Genomic DNA, 18,279 nt, shown 5'->3' with positions numbered 1-18,279 from the left:
CTCTCTCTGACCCATCCTCTACTGCCTCATAGTCCTGTCTAGTAATGTGCCCCCGCACGATGCCCTCCCCGCAGATGCTCGCATGCGTGTGTACGTGCACGCATGTGTGTGTTCGCCGCTGACCTGAGTGATGAGTGGTGACCCTCTGGCTGGCGCCTGGCGTCCTCCTCACTCCTATTGATTAGATCTGAGGTTTCATACAGTAGCCGCCTCACGTGACGCTGTCATTTACTGTCTCTCCTCTGTCTCCGACCTGTCTTGCACACACACACACACACACACACGCTCATGCATCCATTCAGTCACTTACAAAGCGAGCGTGTAAGTGATGAGCTCGTTCTCGCCTGCGCTAATGAATACGAAAGAGGTTAAAGGCCCGTATTCCATATTGCATGTATGAACATACATAGCCGTGCAGGAAAATGAGTTTAATTAAGAGACAACAGATGCAGCATGCTAACTGCTTGTATCATTTAGCTTATAGCTACGGAATGAGTCAGCAGCAGAGTGAAGTGCGAGTGAAGGATCAGAGAGAAAACGAGGATACAGCTGTCGATGTTAATACACATCTCAGGGTTTTGATTTGATTTGATGGAGTGCGATTTGCGAGTCTTTCATTTCTCAACGTGCCAGGTCGTTTCCAGCCCTCGCAGCCTTCGGTAAACAGCGTCCTTAGAAAAACGAGACCTTTGTGTGTGTGTGTGTGTATGCGTGTGTGTATGCGTGTGTGCGTGTGTGTGTGTGTGTGCGTACGTGTGTGTGTGTGTGTGTGTGTGTGTGTGCGCGCATGTGCCTCTTCCACTCAGTCTTTGCCACAGTAATGCTCAGGTTAAGTGTAGTTGCAGGCTATTATACATCATTAGGGTAAGTAAGGCTCAGGCAGCGCGGCAAGAGAAATGGACTCTTTCAGATGCTTCATTCCTCACCGGCCATGGTTGAAATAGGACCTGACGTCACACTCGCACACATGCTCGTACAGAGGCACACAAGCTGCTGCCCGGAGAAAACAGCGAGCCACTTATCCAGTCAGTCAGTCACAAATCACCCTGTCAATCAGGTGGTTTATAGAGGCTAAAGTCTCCTGATCGCCGCCAGTCCGTCAGTCCTGCCTGCCACTCCACTGCCACAGTGGAAATTAAAGCGTCCTTAATGGATAGATGGGAGTGTTTTATTATGTTTTCACATTTTATGATACATGTTAACACCAGCCTTGCCGGATTTAGAGTGTGGTAATTTCTTCTAACCATATCAATTAGAGTCAGGCTGGCTGGGTTAGATATGGCCCTTTCATTAAAATTAGAGATTAACCATCCAGTATGAAAGATAAAATGCAATTTAGTTATGTGATTATTGTGACATTGATTCATAATGAATTGCTGGTCTTATTATTTTAGTTACAATCCAGGCCAGTTTTTCTTAATGCAGAGAAAATGTAGGGAACATATTAAAAAATGTCAATTATAAACATAGTTTTGAATAGAGCCCGACTAATTTGACTGGATATGTAAGATATGTAATGGAGGCACGGCATTTTTCAGTTTAACCCTGAACTTTTTGTCTAAAATGACATCGGTGCACTGAAACATTTAATAATTTCTTTTTCTGCAGTTTAACCTCTAAAAACAAGAATTTTCATATCCATGCACATCGGGCAATGTATACAACAATACCGAGATATTTGTATATTGGCCAACCAACATGTCGGTCAGGCTCTAACTTGACGAATTAATTTGTGCCTTGAATATTTGCTATTAGGATCCCCATCAGAAATAAAACAGCATAAAAACAAGCCTACATGGATGAAATGCTGACAATAACTCATTCTTTTCGTAAAGATCAACGTAGTTTCAGCCCATAGTCAGGTTAGAATGAGACGAGGCTTCCTCTGTTATTTCCCTGTAAGCTTGTTGTGTTTCATATGCAGAGGTGCGCAGTGGTGTCCTCTGCCCAGAGGATGGACCTCCAGCTGGGCTTAAAGACAGTGGCCGGCTGGGTGGCAGAGGCGCAGTGACTCAGAGGTGATAGATGAAAGGAGGGCAGGAAAAAGACTAATTGTTCTCATTATAGAACAAATAAAAATCAATACTTCTCAAAGCGAGGGGGAGGTGGTGGTGGTGGTGGTGGTGGTGCTGGTCTTGAAGGGCACTGTAGTTATTGCACAGGAGTGGATTTTGTTGGAATTACAAGCGGTGGCGAAGGCGCAGTGGAACCGATCACATTTGAATGCTAATTCCGATAAAGGACAGTTAGATTAATAGATGTGGCGGTCCAACGCTGGGCCTTCCCCCCGTAAAGCGGTGGGGGTGTGTGAGATTGAAGTTTTAAATGCAATTAAATGAGAAAACACAAGGCAAAAAAAGGGAGATATTTCCCCAATTTTTTCAAATTAAAGCAGGAAATTTCATTACCAGGGGAGCATATTTTACACAGGCAATTACAAGGTTAATACATCTTCAACATCCCCCCTTAAAGCCTTCATATATTTGTTCAGGGATTTACTTCCTGTGTTTTAGTTTATTTGGCTGTGCGGAGGCTGTGCAGAAGGTTTCTCCCTGTACACACACATATACCAATATGCAAGCACTCGAAGGCAATAGATTCTTCTGCATTAAATCTCTTGAGGTTTAGTCTTACCCTAACCAAAAAAACCACCACACACATGACCCTCGCCGGTGTTGTAACTTTTGTCTCCGCTACTCAGCTGCTAGCCATGATTTGAACTGTTCGCTGTGACGACCAGCCAGGATGTCCTCGCGAAAGTAGTCGAGAGCTGTCACAAGTCAGTCCTAGCAAGCTAAACCAAACTACATATGCACACCCTTACACACACACACACACACATACACACACACAATTTCTTCATACTGAGCTCCAGCAGCATATTGGCAGCAGAATGTGTGTTGCTCAAACAGAGAGTGGCTCTGGTCTGGCTTCTCTCTGACACAGATGACAGCATTGTGTGCATGTGCTTCTCAATGTGTGTGTGTGTGTGTGTGTGTGTGTGTGTGTGTGTGTGTGTGTGTGTATACATATGCACTGTATGTGTGAGCCTGCAGTCTTACAGAGCAGCTCTCACTCACACGTTGTCTTTGAACTTTGATTTTCTGTACTTAATGAGCAATAACATGCAAACAGAGCTCTTAAAAAAAACGCATTACACAAAAAAAAGTTAAGCTGTAAAGTTTGCAGAGCACTTTACAGAGTTTGCAAAACATAAATCAAACCGAGGCAAGGCGCGGATATAAGAATGTCATCGCTTTTTCATCGGCTGATTAGAAACGTGTGTTTTAATACGAGGTGTGAGATACTAAACTGGTTTGCAGTGTAACATGTCGACGCCAATCTCCTCGGAGTTTCCTCCCTGTCAGGTTGTTTCCCTCTGATTTAGCCTGTCTTACAGCCGCACAGACACCACACTGTATGATAGAAACTCAACGGTGAAGCAAATTGGCAGAGCCACAGAGGGCGGATCGACAGCGAGAAGACAAGCTGGGAAGGAGGCGGAGAGCAGAGGAGGCAGTGTGAAAGATAAAGAGAGAGCGAGATGGAGATGATGATGGAGGGAGAGAGAGGCTGTGGCGGTTTATATAACATCTCCACGATGGTCTTTGGCATGCGTCAGGGGGCTGAGCCATCAATCACTCCATCTGTGTAAAATCACGAGCTGACTCCAATATTGCTAAATATTTATACTGTCACATACACACAGGCGTGCAGATGAAAAGAGCCATTCATTAGGGCCTTCTCAGGCCTGTCAGCCTGGAGATGGAGATTAGAGAAGCAACCTCCCACCGCGCCTGCCTCTCCTCTCACCGAGCTCCTCAGCCCTATATATAGAGCCATCAGGACGATAAATATCTCCAGCATGCCTCTGTTAGGTAAATACCCAGTAAATATGGCAAGGAGGATCAGAGACTAAGCTAAACAGACCTGTGTGTCTGCGAGTGTGCGTTGCATATGACTGTGAGTCACTCAACAGGGAACAATAGAGGCTTGTCATACAATATCCTGTGAGAAGATACTGTATGGCCCGGATTTGATATAGTTGGCATCAGCTGTGTTTTGGTAAATAAATAGATGGGTAAACTGTTATTTCAGCTGATGATCACAAGCCAAACCACCATTCATAGGAAACAGAAACCAGTTCAGTAAAGCATCGATGTGCTGTAAGGGTCATAGAGTTGTGTTATGCTTCACGCACTCTGACCTGCTCACACCCCTTTATGGTGGTGCAACACTTAATTGCTGGGATGTCCCTTTAATATGGTGACTCCACACATTAAAGGGCTATTCCATCAATATTTCATCGCTATCAATCTGTGGTTGCTTCACAGTGCGCTTTCATTCTGAAAGAGGAGCGAAGGAACAGAGAAATCTAAAGGCATCGTGGTGCTTGAAAAACCAGCGAGGTTGTACAACAAGTCGCCTGACTGCTTTAGAGTTCATAGCTGCTTCGAGTGGCCACACTCAAAGGGGGAGGGAAAAATGTGCTTTCATATGGATGAGGGACGTGATAATTGTTTGAATATAGGAATAATAGCGGACACTTTCCACAGCCGCCTCAATTCTGACATCAGGAAGGTGTAGGCGGAGGGTGGTTACTGATACTGATGCCTTAATGTCCTCACATTGCTTATATTGTCCGTTAAATGATCCACAACCCAGAGTACAGTAAAGCATCCCCTCCTCATGATTTGGAGGTCGGACTCATAGTCCACCTGTGGGATTGGGAGGTCTGTCTTTTGACCACAAGGGTGATTGGATTGGTATTCATGGCCATTTTAACAGGAAATGATTAATTCAGGTCATTCTTTCAAGATAAAAATCCAAACTTGGTTATTCAAGCTCCCCAAATGTGAGGATTTACTTCTTATCTTTTCACTAACCTGAGCGTAAATATCCAATTTCCTTGCTGTTCGAACTTTTCTTTGGACAGAACCATCAATTTGATTACGCCACTTTGGGCTGTAGGAAAATGTGATTGGCATCTGTCACTACTTTCTCACATCTTGCAGACCAAACAATTGATCCGTTAATGTAGCAAAAATTCTCAGCAGAACAACTGATAGGGAAAATAAAGACTTTATAAACTTAAAGAAAAGCTTTGGATAGAGAAAACATTCCCTCCATGACTGGTTGTAGTCGAGCTTAAAGATGAAGGCTTCTCTCTGATTCCCAGTCTTGTCCTCTGTTCTGACGTCTTCCATAGCAATCTCCCTTTTGTGTCTCTGTCTGTGTTCTTCTTTTTATTCTCTTTCTCCCCCAACCAAATCCAGTCTACTGTGACTTCATTTCTCCACCCAGTTGTTTTTTGGTTTTTTTTTAATTCTGAAACCATTATGCCGCGATTGTTCATTTCATCCGCCTTGACAGACCTCGGATCAGTGCGCGGGCCAGGCCTTGGCAACAAAAAGACATCAGCAACATCATCTTCACACTGTAATTACGAGAATGGGGGAAAATTTCATTTTGATTAGCGAAAAAGCTTTTATTCTCAAACTCACATCCATAATTAATCATTAAATCATGGGAGAGTGAGTGAGAGGGATAGATACGGGAACAAACACAGTGAAAGGAGGACGGAGGGATGGATGGAGCAACGGAGAGAAAGGGGAAAGGCATGTAATTATCTGCAGAAGTTCGACATCCCCAGTAAATCCACGGAGCCGTCTGACATGGCTAATTAAAGAAGCAATCAAAGGTCCACCTCCAGAGATTTTGAGAGAGAGACGAGAGAGCGGAAGAAGGACACAGGCCAGAGAGATAGAAAGAGGGCCTAATGGGGAGAATGAGAGGAGGGAGAGGAAGGAGGGGGAATATGGGGAAAGAGAGTGTTTTGATCTTTGTTATTGTTTCATATGTCACCCTTTCCTCTTGGATTCTCTGTTGAGGCTCTTACATTCCTTTTCTCTCCTGTGTTTTTTGCTGCTTGCGTCACACTATGATCTTTGTCCAACCGTCATCTGCAGAGCACAAATAGCTCCGATTCACAGCACTGGGGGAAGCAGCCGGCGCTTCGACAGAAACTAGTACATTAGTCATACCTGGTTAGTCATTTTTGAAGTTGAAATGATGCATCTTCTGATGCTTTCTAGGGCACGTAATCAGTGATGTAACCTGCAGGAATCAGGTGTTTCGGGGCTTTCAGCATCAGACGCCCTCTCACTGGCAGCCAAACTGAGGTTGATCGGGCCTCACTTTGTGCAGCCTCCCACACAATTGCTCTTTTTATCCGTAGCCAACCAGATGATTTCCCAGCAGCCTCTGTGTTTTGGAGGATGACGCTGGTCTTACTTGCTCCCTTTGGTGCAAAGTGGACTCTCCTGCGAAGGCGCTGCCTCCTGCATGAACTGCACTGGCTAACCAATCCTTTGTATATTCATTTGAAAGGCTCCCTTCATCTGGTCCTCCCAGGAAGTATTAGCTACAGTAGTTAGTCAGTGAACTCTGCCGACTGGCACAAGTCTTGAGATCTAATGATAGTTATCTTTCATTAACTGACAGCACTGTTAGCTTATTTGTTACTCCCTGAGAACAATTTTTAACCTTCCAAATCTTTAACTGAATATTCCCTTTATCTCTCAAAGTAAGTTTCTGTTTGTTATTTTCTTCTCTTGTAAACAGGGAAAACTTGTAACTGCTGCTGATTGTATTTGTTGCTAGCTAGTTAGCTCAGTTAGCTATGCAGCTAGCTATCTGGACTGGGAGTCCAGCAGCTTCGGACCAGGGGGGCCCGGGGCTAGCAGGTTAGCATACAAACTACAGTAGTATCTAGCGTAGACTAACTACAGTAGACACTACTGTTGTTAAGAGTAGATGTCATTCCACCAAAACAGTTTTTTCTTCACATTCTGTCGATAACATAAGTTTATTTTGTTGTTTATTTTTTCAAACTTAAAGTCACACATATTGCACTTTTGAGTTCTTTGTGTTAGGAAACTAAATTAGCATATGCAAAACAGACACATTTCTATCATTTTTATTTACACATCTAATAATTCAAAAGTCTTTCACCTACCAAAATAAATTGTACCATACTGTGACTAAGGTAATTAAAAGAAGAAAAAAAAAGCACCTTTCACCTCACTCTCTCTTTCTCTCCCTTTCTCTCGCTCTCTCTCTCTCACCCCCTCTGGGGACACAGACCTGAGGGACATGAGGTAGATAGAGTTAGTGTGGACCAGATCATGCTCAACTCACACTGGGTCAGCCTCTGTCAGCAGAAAAAGAGCTGAGAGCAGGACACTGACCTGCGTTCCCTCTGACCACTGTGTGTGTGTGTGTGTGTGTGTGTGTGTGTGTGTGTGTGTGTGTGTGTGTGTGTGTTTTTCACCTCTTGAGCCTTTTCCACCTCATTTTTTGGACCACTATATTTCATTGTCCGAAGGTTTGGTTGTTATATTCACTAGTAATGACCATCACTTCCACCACAATCACTACTTCACTGTTGTGTTGTTATTACTTTTTTAGCATGAAACATAATATTCTTGCACTGGTATAATTTGAGCTGCATTGCATTCTTGTCTGCTGAGACCACTGTCAGTAAAAGAAATATTGCTGTTATCTTAAGCTCCTCTACAACATATTTTTTGCCCTGCGTCATCATTGAACGTACAGTAAGCGAAAAATAACAGCACTCTTTTCTTAAACTTGAAATTTATTACTGTATGCATCCTGTAAAAACACATCAACAGTTTTTAATTTGTTTTATTTGAGGGTGTTTTTTTTCTTGAAGCCCTGGTTAAACTTGTGTTCTCTTTGCAACCTGGCGCAGCAGGAAATGTCTGAAAATCCTCATAAGATACTTAGCTTTGCTTGCGCTCTTATCAGATCTTAGTCATTTGCGCTCATGATGCCACAATCTGGATTTTGCAAACAACATCATTCATCCTCTTAGCTTCCAACACACTTGTACACAGTGAAGAGACATGCAGGGAAACCGTGGGAGATTCTGACTAAAAGTAAGTAAAGAGACTGTAAACTATAAAAAAAAAAAAAAAAAACTGACCTATTTTCACAGGTACAAGAAAACACTAAACTGCTGTAAACACAAAGCGCTTAACTTCCTGTGCGTCAGAAGATTTATGTTATAGACCAAACATCAACTGACAGCAGAGACTAACAACATGTAGATTAATTGATGTGAGCAGATAATGTAAAAAGATCTTCCATCTTTCTTCAGCTTCCAACGACAGTCACTGATGGATTAATATTGGCCCTTCAGAGCCACCATATCGGTGTTCCAGCCCAGAAGGCCCTCTGTCAGTCCGTGCCCTCATTCTCTTCTGTTTATTCGTCCTTGGGGTGTGTTCAGTGCGTCTCCATCTCTCTCTCTGCCCTGTCCACCCGGTGTCAATCTGGCTGCTGTATAATTGGTTGTTTTTTGGTCGGCCGGCCTGTCCTCCCTGGCGTTGATTCATGGCGTTTGTAAAGGTGACAGTAGCGGCTGTCCCTACCAGACAAAGTAGAGCCATCACTAGCCGGACCTCGACTGACCTGCTAGTTTGTGTGTGTGTGTGTGTGTGTGTGTGTGTGTGTGTGTGTGTGTGTGTGCACGCGCACACACGCACTCACACAGATGCAGACACACATACACACATAGGAAACACATGCAGCTTTGCCTGAGGCCTCACAGGGGAGAGGCAGGTAAGGTCATTGTGTACACCGCTCAGCCAAAAGAAAACACACACACACACATAAAAGAGAACAAACACATATTCAAATGGATCATTGTCGTTTTGTAGTATGCAAAAGAATTCAACACATGTAAAAAACTATACATGGTATACCCTCACATACACATAATAGCTCTATATGTAATACTATGAAAACGTATTTATGTATGCATTTACACATTTATAATCGGACACACTGTAAATTACTATACCTGTCCTGCAGTAATATGTGAAGAAATTTACACACGTAAACAATGAATAGTAAAATACGCTGACCGAAACAGTATGCACGTATAATGAAAATAAAATATATAACAAGAAAATTAAAAAGTATTTTATAAATAATGTAATAAAATACATGTACCGATACATGCATATACATTATAGGGGCACTTTGTAGTTTTGGAGAAGAAAATCGAATTATTATATAGATTATATATTTCAATTACAAGTTACAGTATTAATCAAGTTAAAATAAAAATACACACTCAGAAACATTTATTTTTCCATGACTGAATTAACAAGCTGAATATAAGGTCCCCAGAACACTGTTTGAAGCTAGAAAGGTGGCAGGGTCCGCCTCATATAAACAAAGTAAAACAGTATGAATTGTGTTGTCCTTTAAGGTCAGTTTGTATAATAAGTTTATTCAGTCTTGAAAACAGAGACAGTTTGTTTATTTAGTTTGTTTAGGCATAAAAGAATCGGTCAGTGAAGATCGTTCTCTTCTAATCACAATTTCTTCTCCAAAACTAAATTGTGCACCTTTTAAAATACACACACACAGAAACACACACTCTCATATGCAGGCCTTCCCCGGTGACCTGGATACACCCAGAACTGACACTTTATCTACTTAACAGTGTCACCTTCAAAAGCCTGCACAAGTGACACACACACACACACACACACACACACACACCACCTCATCTGTAAAAATCCCCCCACAAATAACAGCCATATGTGTGTCAGGTTTAGGGGTCTCCATCATGCTGTTTTTAAGGCACTGACTTCATATCTATAATTGAAGGTAATCGGCTGGTAAAAGGATTGTAAAGGCTTTTGTGCCGTGGTTAAGGATTGATCATAAGCTCAGGCTTTTTCATGGTGCTACTATTGACCTTGTAATTGATTCGGCGGGCAAGTTTTTTTTCTCCTCTCTTGTGTTATGGTCTGATAAAGTATAATTGACTTTGCTTGCTGTAGTGTGTCTATTCAGCTTGTTTTTTTTTTTGTTCGTCTTTCAGTGCGTTTCTGAGTACCTCAGTCTTTGTTTTTGTTTAGGGATTGCAACCAATGAAGTGTCCTCACATGTGTAGCAAAGCTAGCGCGTAGGCGCGTGTGTGTGCTCGCCTGATTTCATGTGCATGTGCAAGTGAGCTTACATTTGCGACGGGCTGACCTGTGTTACAGCGAGTGTAATTGATTGTGTGTGCGCTGGTGTCTCGGTGTTAAGGTTAATTTCTCTAACTGCTGGTAAGTGCTGTCTGACCGCTCCCCTGGCGGCCTCTCCGAGCTGAAGTAATGCCACTTAGAGGCCCCGGGGCCCCCGCCACCGGCCAGCCCATTGATCCGCTGATCAATAATTGCATCTGTACCGTACACTGAGCAGGCAGGCTCCCGCACTGACCTGACGATAACACACCAACTGGTGTAAGTCGCACAGTCACACAGCACAAATGGTTACCAAACTGCGGCGCGGGGATCACCGAAGGGTCCTTAAAGGGGTTCCAGAGGAGTCTCCAGCAAAATTAGGTTGAGTTTAATTTCAGTGTAATTTCTTTCATTAGAAGTTATCCCATTTGGAGAATAGATTCACTCTCAACGCTATTATCTCCCCACACGGCGCAGACAGTTGAGTTTCCCTCTTCTGATCAAGATCCAACACTTTAAAGAAGACTGTGGGCACAGAGCGGAGTATAATAAAGAATAAGCACACCGTGATTATCACAATTTCAACTCCACTACCGCTTCTTAGCAGTGCACTACAATTATAATCAAGTCGATTTTTTAGGACACTCACTTCTGGACCAGTTTGACTTTTTCTATTTTCAGTAACCAGGTCTGATTTGAAAATGACTTGTGATGGCAAATCACACTGCGTTTTTACCTCATTCTAAAATGTTCTGTGTTCTGTATCATTTGTCGTTGTCCCGTGGCCTCCGTCCCTTTCATTGATCTTGTTCTCTTTGCTTGTTTCCCCCTCGCTCTTTGTCTCTAATGTCTTCAGTGTTGCTGTTCTCCTTACAAATTCTCACATCAACCAGAGGGTCATCTGGATAGAGAATAAAATGGCATACACATTCCTCTGCAGGATGTTTAAATCTAAAAATGAACATTTATTTAAGGTGTGATATGTAAGAACTGGCCGCCTCGAATCCATACTCCCAACAAATAGAGGCAGCATATCACCAGAATAACTGCTGCTAGCTGTAATCTTTTGGCACATCCGTGACTGAAGCTACTTTTAGCTTGTTAGCGTAGTTAGCCGTGCAGCTAGCGGAGGTAACAGGGGAGTCTTGGGTTTTTATGCTGCTTGCACAGGAACATTAGACCACTGGGAGGAAGAGGTTTCCAGGCCTGGGGCTCGCTGGTTAGCATGCTTCAGTAGATGTCTCTTCAACACAAAACGTCTTTGACATAACGTCCGAACCGTTCTTTCTTCACAGTCTCTTAAATGTAAATTCTTTCAACTAGAATTCATATGTATTGCACCTTTAAGTTCTAAAAATAAGAAAAAATTCCCCACATACATTATGAGTTTTTTGACAAAGTTATTATCAGTCCGCGGTGCAGTTTTACTATAAGAATATCCTGAAGATATTTCTGTCATCTGGAAATCAAAATGACATCACCGCCCATCTCTGCCTCCTTTTCTTCCCCCTGTTGTTTTATTCCACTCAGGGAGTCTCCATCTTGTTTCAGATCACAGCCAATAAAGCAGCCTGCCTCTCTCTCTATCTCTCCCTTTCTCTCATCCTCTCCCCCACTTCCTGTTAAAGGAATCAGTCAGTCAGAACACTCAAAACACATATTAAACAGGCATCAGCCTCTCGCCGGGGCCAAATCACGCTGTTCAAATGTTGTTCTTCCACCGGGAGCGCAGGACAACTGAAGAGATGGGATCTGCAACATTAACTTGATTCACGGCTGCGGCGACTGAGTGACACTCCATAAACCTCAGCGGGCCGCCGCTGGGCCCCGCCGACAGCACCCCATGGCTAATGTGAGACACACTAGCAACGTGTAGCCTTACCACCCCCACAGCACAGCACACACGCAGCAGCAAGCACATGCAGGGCCTGGCGTATACATACAAATAGATATAGTAGCGCACATTGTACTGACACACACCAGTAAAACCTGACCTTAACATTCCACCCACATATTGACACAACAACATGTGAATTCAGATAAATTCATACATGCATTAACACATATTTGGCACAAACTGGCAAAATTGAGCCGCACCAAGCTGGGCACACACATACAGTCAGGAGTTCACACGCTAATATGGCCTCGTCTCTCTCTTCCTCTCACACACACACACACACACAGTATATATAAACAGGTTTTATGGTAATGCAGCAGAAACTGCACAACCATTGAGTTATTGTCCTCTCCAGCCGACCTCTCAGCTCGCAGCGTTTTGGCGTAGGCAGTTAGCATCAGCCCTGTAGCTTTGTGTAAATAGGTAACCTCTGCTGTTCAAAATGCCAACTTCCTCTGGCTGTCTTCAACAGTGCTGACTCCCTCCACACACTAACTACTGTGCCTGTCACTTGAAAAAAACAAATAGTTCAGTCCAAATTGATATTTACTATGACGACTCGTTGCCTGTGTGCTGCAGCGTCACAGTGAATTTTTTGTTTGTTTGACTTTAAACAAATGCACATTTGTTATCTTCTACGTGTTTAAGGAGAGAGTTATGCAGTGGATTTATAGAAATAGATTCAGTGTTAAAGAAGAGCCAGGCAGAAAGACAAGTGCAGCAGGCAGACCTAAGTTCTGTGACTTTAAACTATAATGCAATATTTAGCCCTGATACAAGGCTCCAGAGCCCTCCTTCTCTGATTGCCGTGTTCTTACACACAACACTAAAAGGAAACGGTTCTGGAGTTCGTAGTTACTGCTCTAACCAAATATGAAACCGCAATAAGAGAAAAATCTTCTAAGCTGAAGACTGAAGACTAAAAAACAGCTTCATCCTCAGAAAATTACCCTGTCCGTCCACACTTAAAAGACTCCACTCTCTCTTGACTCTCCCCCGAATATCAGCTTTGTTCTGTGACATGTAGATTTGTAAATTCTCTATCGTTTGTTAAGTCCATTATGATTCAACAGTAGAAAACACGGGCTAACTCTCCTCCTCCTTGGCATAAATCAAACGAGTCTTTGTGAGAAGAGATCGTTGAAATGGCTGCCTTTTGTCGACCGTTGTCTCTTTTTTAAGCTACCCCCTAAAATAAAACTGGCAGGTGTAGACAGGTGTTGGTGTATGTGTGCAGATGTCATTGAAATAACTAATCATCCAGCCTTAGAGCTGCAACAAGTTCTCATCTTTTAGAATAATTTCAGTTTTTGATGATTTGTTATACTGTATGTAGGTGTGAACATGAGCACATGACAGATATCTTTCTTTTTCAAGCCTTAATCAGACATGAGGCATCAGTGATGTTGCAAGAAAATCCCATATTTGGTGGTTTGTTGAGACTTAAATGCTCTAAAATTGAGTTCTTAGCTGAACTCCAGAGATTCGTTCAACTCTCTGACACACAACTTAACACCTTCACCTTTTTTCTGCAGCCATGAAGAACAATAGGTGTGTTCCTTGACACTCACATCTATCCAGGTCTTAACATGTCACTCTGATGTTGGAAACATTTTACACTTTCCTCCAGCTTGTAAATTGTGCAGGATTAACAGACCTGCTGTCGCCAAAGGAAAGGACTTGTGGTCACTGCCGGCTTGTTCAATGGCAAGAGTTGTAGCTTTTGTGTCTCTGTGAATGTTTGCACTGGACGCTGACAGGTCACTGTTGGGTCAGAGACTGTTTCCAGCACAACCCTGTGTTTTTGATCACATTGTCAACCCTGTGAGTGCAGGACATTAAATGTCTGGGGGAGATAGGAATATCAATGATTGATGAGTTTGTTCCTGGATGTACTGTGAGATCTGTGTGATCTCGTCGCTACCCACTGGGGGTGAACCTTGTACCTCCAAAATGTCAAGTTCTCAGGAAAAATAACTACATTTTTGGTTATTTCCTAAAAAGTTGAGGTTTGGAGTTGAGTTTTTAAAATTTCCAAAGGTTTCGTGAGCCTTCAGGGCTGTAGAAAGTGCACATCTTCAGGTGGAACATTGCAGAATAGGGACAATGCATTCTTCCTGTGACAGAAATATCAGTATTTTTGCAATAAGTTCATCAGTGCTCAGAAAGCGAGGCGTGAACACACTCCCCTCTTCATTTGTTCTGCATAGATTGGCTTACAGGTGTCTGAGAAAGGCGCTGTTTAAACGATGGCATTTCTAACACTGTTCCTATCACCTTGGCAACGCCATGGCAACCTGTGATCTGAGAGGGCATTGTGTGGCTCAATTAGCACCGGCCGTATCTCATCTCACTCGTCTGCCAGCCTAACATCTCCATATTCTGTCTTTCTTCATGCGTTAAGTGTTACATCACCTTTTATATCAACTTATCTTTGCTTGTAGCTTTTGTTCTCAGTGGTGAGTGCATAAACATAGCGAGAGAACAAAGAGAGAGGATGAGTTTGACCGTCCACATGTGGTACTGTATGTGCTATTATTGCTGTGCCTTGTTGTTCTCTGATCCTGACCTTCTTGACAATAAATTATTTTGCATTTATATCTGGTGCTGGTGGAAATCTCACAATTTGGATCCTTTTGTCTGTTCTCCTTCCACATTCTCACAAAGCAGAATTGGTCTGGTCGAGTGATGGGCCACACAGCAATGAATGACCCTAACCTTAACCCTAACCAGATATTCTTTTTATCCCAACTTATGTTGAGCACTTAATTTGAATGATTATGATTTTATGATTTGATTTCCCCCCACCTTTTTTTGTCTTTTTTATTGAGGTTGATGCCACTTGCTGTTCCCTCCCTACTCAATTTGAATGCGTCTCCATACAGTGTAACAGAGTATGCCTGATGTGCCACTTATTGCCACCATATCGCTCTTTCTTTTACATTCTTTTTTCTTTACATGAGCCATCCACTCAGCGGTGACCTGGCCCTGAACCCTGACCTTAACCAAAACTGGTCCCTAGGCCTAATCCCAACCTTCTCCAGACCTGGGCCCTAAACCACTAACAGCATGGGACCCGAGCCCTAACCATAACATCTCTGGACTCAATCCCTAACCTAACCTTAACCGCCATCATTATCATTTTTTGTCCGCCCCATTTTAATCTGTTTATTTGATTTTCAATATTGTCCCCCTAATTGTCCACCCCCCCCTTTTTTTCTTCAAAAAACCTGACCTTTTATGATTTCAGGTTTCCAATAAGAGAATATTAAGATAGACCTGAGCCAGTGCCTTATTGGGCCTCATCGAGCCCCCATTTTATTCAAAAATGACTTACTCAACACCTACATCCCCATTACCTAACCAGACCCATATCTGGTAGCCAGAACATGGATGCACATGGTGGTCTGGGTTTTATACCAGAATAAAGTCACCTAAAGCCATGCAGTTGGCTGAGATATTGCTATGTCATGACCGTAATTCATTGCTGTGTTTGAGCCAATTCAAAGTGGGCTGTGTGACCCGTCACTGGGCCAGACCAATTCTGCTACACCGATCAGCCACAACATCAAAACCACTGATAGGTAACTTTGATCATCCCGTTACAATGGAATGTTCTGCTAGGAAACCTTGGGTCCTGGCATTCATGTGGACCCCACTTGACATGCACCACCTATCCATACTCTGGACCAAGCACACCCCCTGATTGCGATGGCAATCCCAGCAGGACACTGAGCCCTGCCACACCATTAAAACTGCCCAGGAACGGCTTGAGGGACCTCAGAAAAAGAGCTTGAGAGATCGACCGCTCATCCACATTCCTCGGATTGTAATCCGATCAAGCAGAACAATTCTGATCCATGGAGGCCCCATCCCAAGCACATACAGGACCCAAAGGATCCACCACAAAAGTCTTGGTGCCATGCACCACAGGCACCCCCAGAGGTCTATTGACCATGTCATGTGTTTAAAGTTGTGACTGATAAGTGTATGTGGGTTGCTGTTTTGACACATGCTGTGACCAAAAGAAGATTTCAAATGTTTTCAGGCACTTTCAGGTTTATTCATACTAATACTGTGGATCACTAATATCCAGTATGTCTCTGTGTCCCCCAGGTATTGTGTCCAAGTCTTTCGAGTGTCGTCTGAAGGGTCAGGGGGCTACGTTTGTGGAAACAGAAGCCATGGAGTCCCCTGTGAGAACGAAAGGCTCATCTGAGGCATCTGGCCACGATGAGCCCGTCCAGCAGGTCATCATCATCCAGGGCTACGGCGGCGGGGAGGTGGCCATCGACCAGGCCCTGGAGGAGTCGGCTGCTGCCACCTTGCAGACGCTGGCCATGGCCGGCCAGGTGGCAGAGGTGCTCCACATCACGGAAGACGGACAAGTCATTGCCTCAGGCAGGGAAGTGGCGTCTGCAGGCGCCCACCTGGCTGGAGGCAGCACCCAGTACGTGGTGCTAGAGTCGGGGGAGGCCAGAGAAGGGCTGCGTGCTATGACTAGAGGAGGGGTCGCAGCCGCAGGACAAAGTCATATTGTTTCCGAGTCATCAACAGCTCTTGACGCTCTGCTCAGCGCTGTCAGCGAAATGGGCCATCAGGAGGAAATGCAAGGAGAGGCAGCAGTCGTCCACCAGGTCTTGAACCCTGAGATAACTGAGGCTGTGCACAGGGAGGCACAGCCGGACGTGAAGCAGGAGCAGGAGGAGGTGCAGGTCATCCAGGAGACCGGCCAGGAGGAGATGCAGGAGGTGCTGAAGCTCGCCGCGTCGCAGATGATGAAGGAGGGTCTCACCCAGGTTATCGTTAATGATGAAGGAACACATTACATTGTGACAGAGCTGGACGACTGCACCTTACAGGTGGAGGGAGGCGTGTACGGGGAGGCTGGGGCAGGAGTCGGGGAGGTGCAGCAGGCAGAACAGCAGGCTGGAGACGAGATGGTAGTGTATCTGGATGGAGCCTCTCATAATATAGTTCTGGAAGGGTAGAGGAGAGAGATGAACTGAAAGAGGTGCATTTGCTGTTTGAGTTCTCATTGTTTAATTCTGTTAAGCCTGCATTAGGCCAGATGTTTGCCAGTAAATCTCTTGCAGTCTTCCCTTGTCTTCTTTCATTTTACCCTGTTTGAATCTTTTTTCACATCACTTCTGTGTTCAGTTTGTACTCTCCTCTCTCGGGCTATGCTAAACTCAGGTTAAACATCATTTTTTTAGAGGGACAGTGACGGAAAGAGAATTTGGTGCTAAGTGAGTCTTGTTGCAATCCTCACAACCACCAAGACTTTCTAAATGCCATGCAACTTAAGGAAATTAATATATTTCCCCATGAAACAATTTTTAGAGATCTAACATGCTCAGAACTAAGTGGTTCTTTATAAAGGAAAGTATGTATTCTGCTCTGTAGAGGTTTTACTTTTAGGTTTTGTCTGCGATGATTGATGTTTGCTTACATGCTCATTCATTTTTCTTTGTTTATACATTTTTTAAGGTTTTCTTTCCATCTTTTGTAGTAATTAGTGTATTATCAGTTTTAAAACAATGAGTTGGTGGTTTTTGAAAATATCGATTTGTATTACAAAGTAGAGTTGATAAAATTGTTGGGGATTTTTTTACAACCCCTCAGCTGTTTGTTGGGCAACCTCTAAAAAACATTAATGCAATTTCCCTTCTGACAATAAAGATTGAGCTGAATTTTTAACATCCGCATTCAGATTTTGTTTTTACCCTCGGACCAATTAAACCTATCCAAACAACGTTGGAGGGATTTCCAGTGGAGAGCCAAAAGGAACGCTTTTGTGATGTCTTTTTGAGACTTTAGCTTTAGTCTTTACCAGATGAACTACTTATCACCTTTGTTAATTAAAATTTTCCGGTGATTCAATCTTGGAACAATAGCCTACCTGATGAAGGTTGAATGGCCAAAACATTCTACTTAATAAAGCTGATAAATAGCTCACCTGGCAAATTGAATGCCTCATGCAGGCTACAGATGTTGAGGCTCAGGTTTTGAATCAACCTGTACTTTTTAAAGCATGGAGTCAAATATGGCTGTCATAAAAACGTTAATTTGAACCACAAGAAGTTCTTCAGGCGTCTGTAAGGACTTCACTTTGACACCAAAGTCTTTAGATTGACATCTTTTGGATATGCTTTTGCGTAGACACAAGCGCGCATTTTTCCGCCTCAACACTGCGACTACATGTGCAGAGCGGCGCCATCAAACAAGCGACATGCACATACATGCATCAACTGATGGCTCCCCATCATGCTTGCTGATCACCAACGCTGTCATTATCATCACCATTATCATTATCGCCATCATGATCACCGT

At 43.5% G+C, this 18,279-nt stretch overlaps 1 protein-coding gene across 1 annotated transcript in view; it reads left to right on the top strand.

The window, feature by feature from the left end:
* The window catches only part of znf407 (zinc finger protein 407), a 161,063-nt gene extending 143,417 nt beyond the window's left edge, over positions 1-17,646 (top strand). The window contains exon 10 of the mRNA XM_030394872.1: positions 16,063-17,646. Coding sequence (XP_030250732.1) covers positions 16,063-16,937 — 875 coding nt within the window. The 3' untranslated portion in view covers positions 16,938-17,646. The remainder of the gene's footprint in view (positions 1-16,062) is intronic.
* The last annotated feature ends 633 nt before the right edge of the window (positions 17,647-18,279 follow it).

The sequence above is a fragment of the Sparus aurata genome, chromosome 17 (genome assembly GCF_900880675.1).
Source record: "Sparus aurata chromosome 17, fSpaAur1.1, whole genome shotgun sequence".
In the NCBI taxonomy this organism is placed as follows: domain Eukaryota; kingdom Metazoa; phylum Chordata; class Actinopteri; order Spariformes; family Sparidae; genus Sparus; species Sparus aurata.
This window is presented reverse-complemented; position numbering and strand designations above follow the sequence as displayed.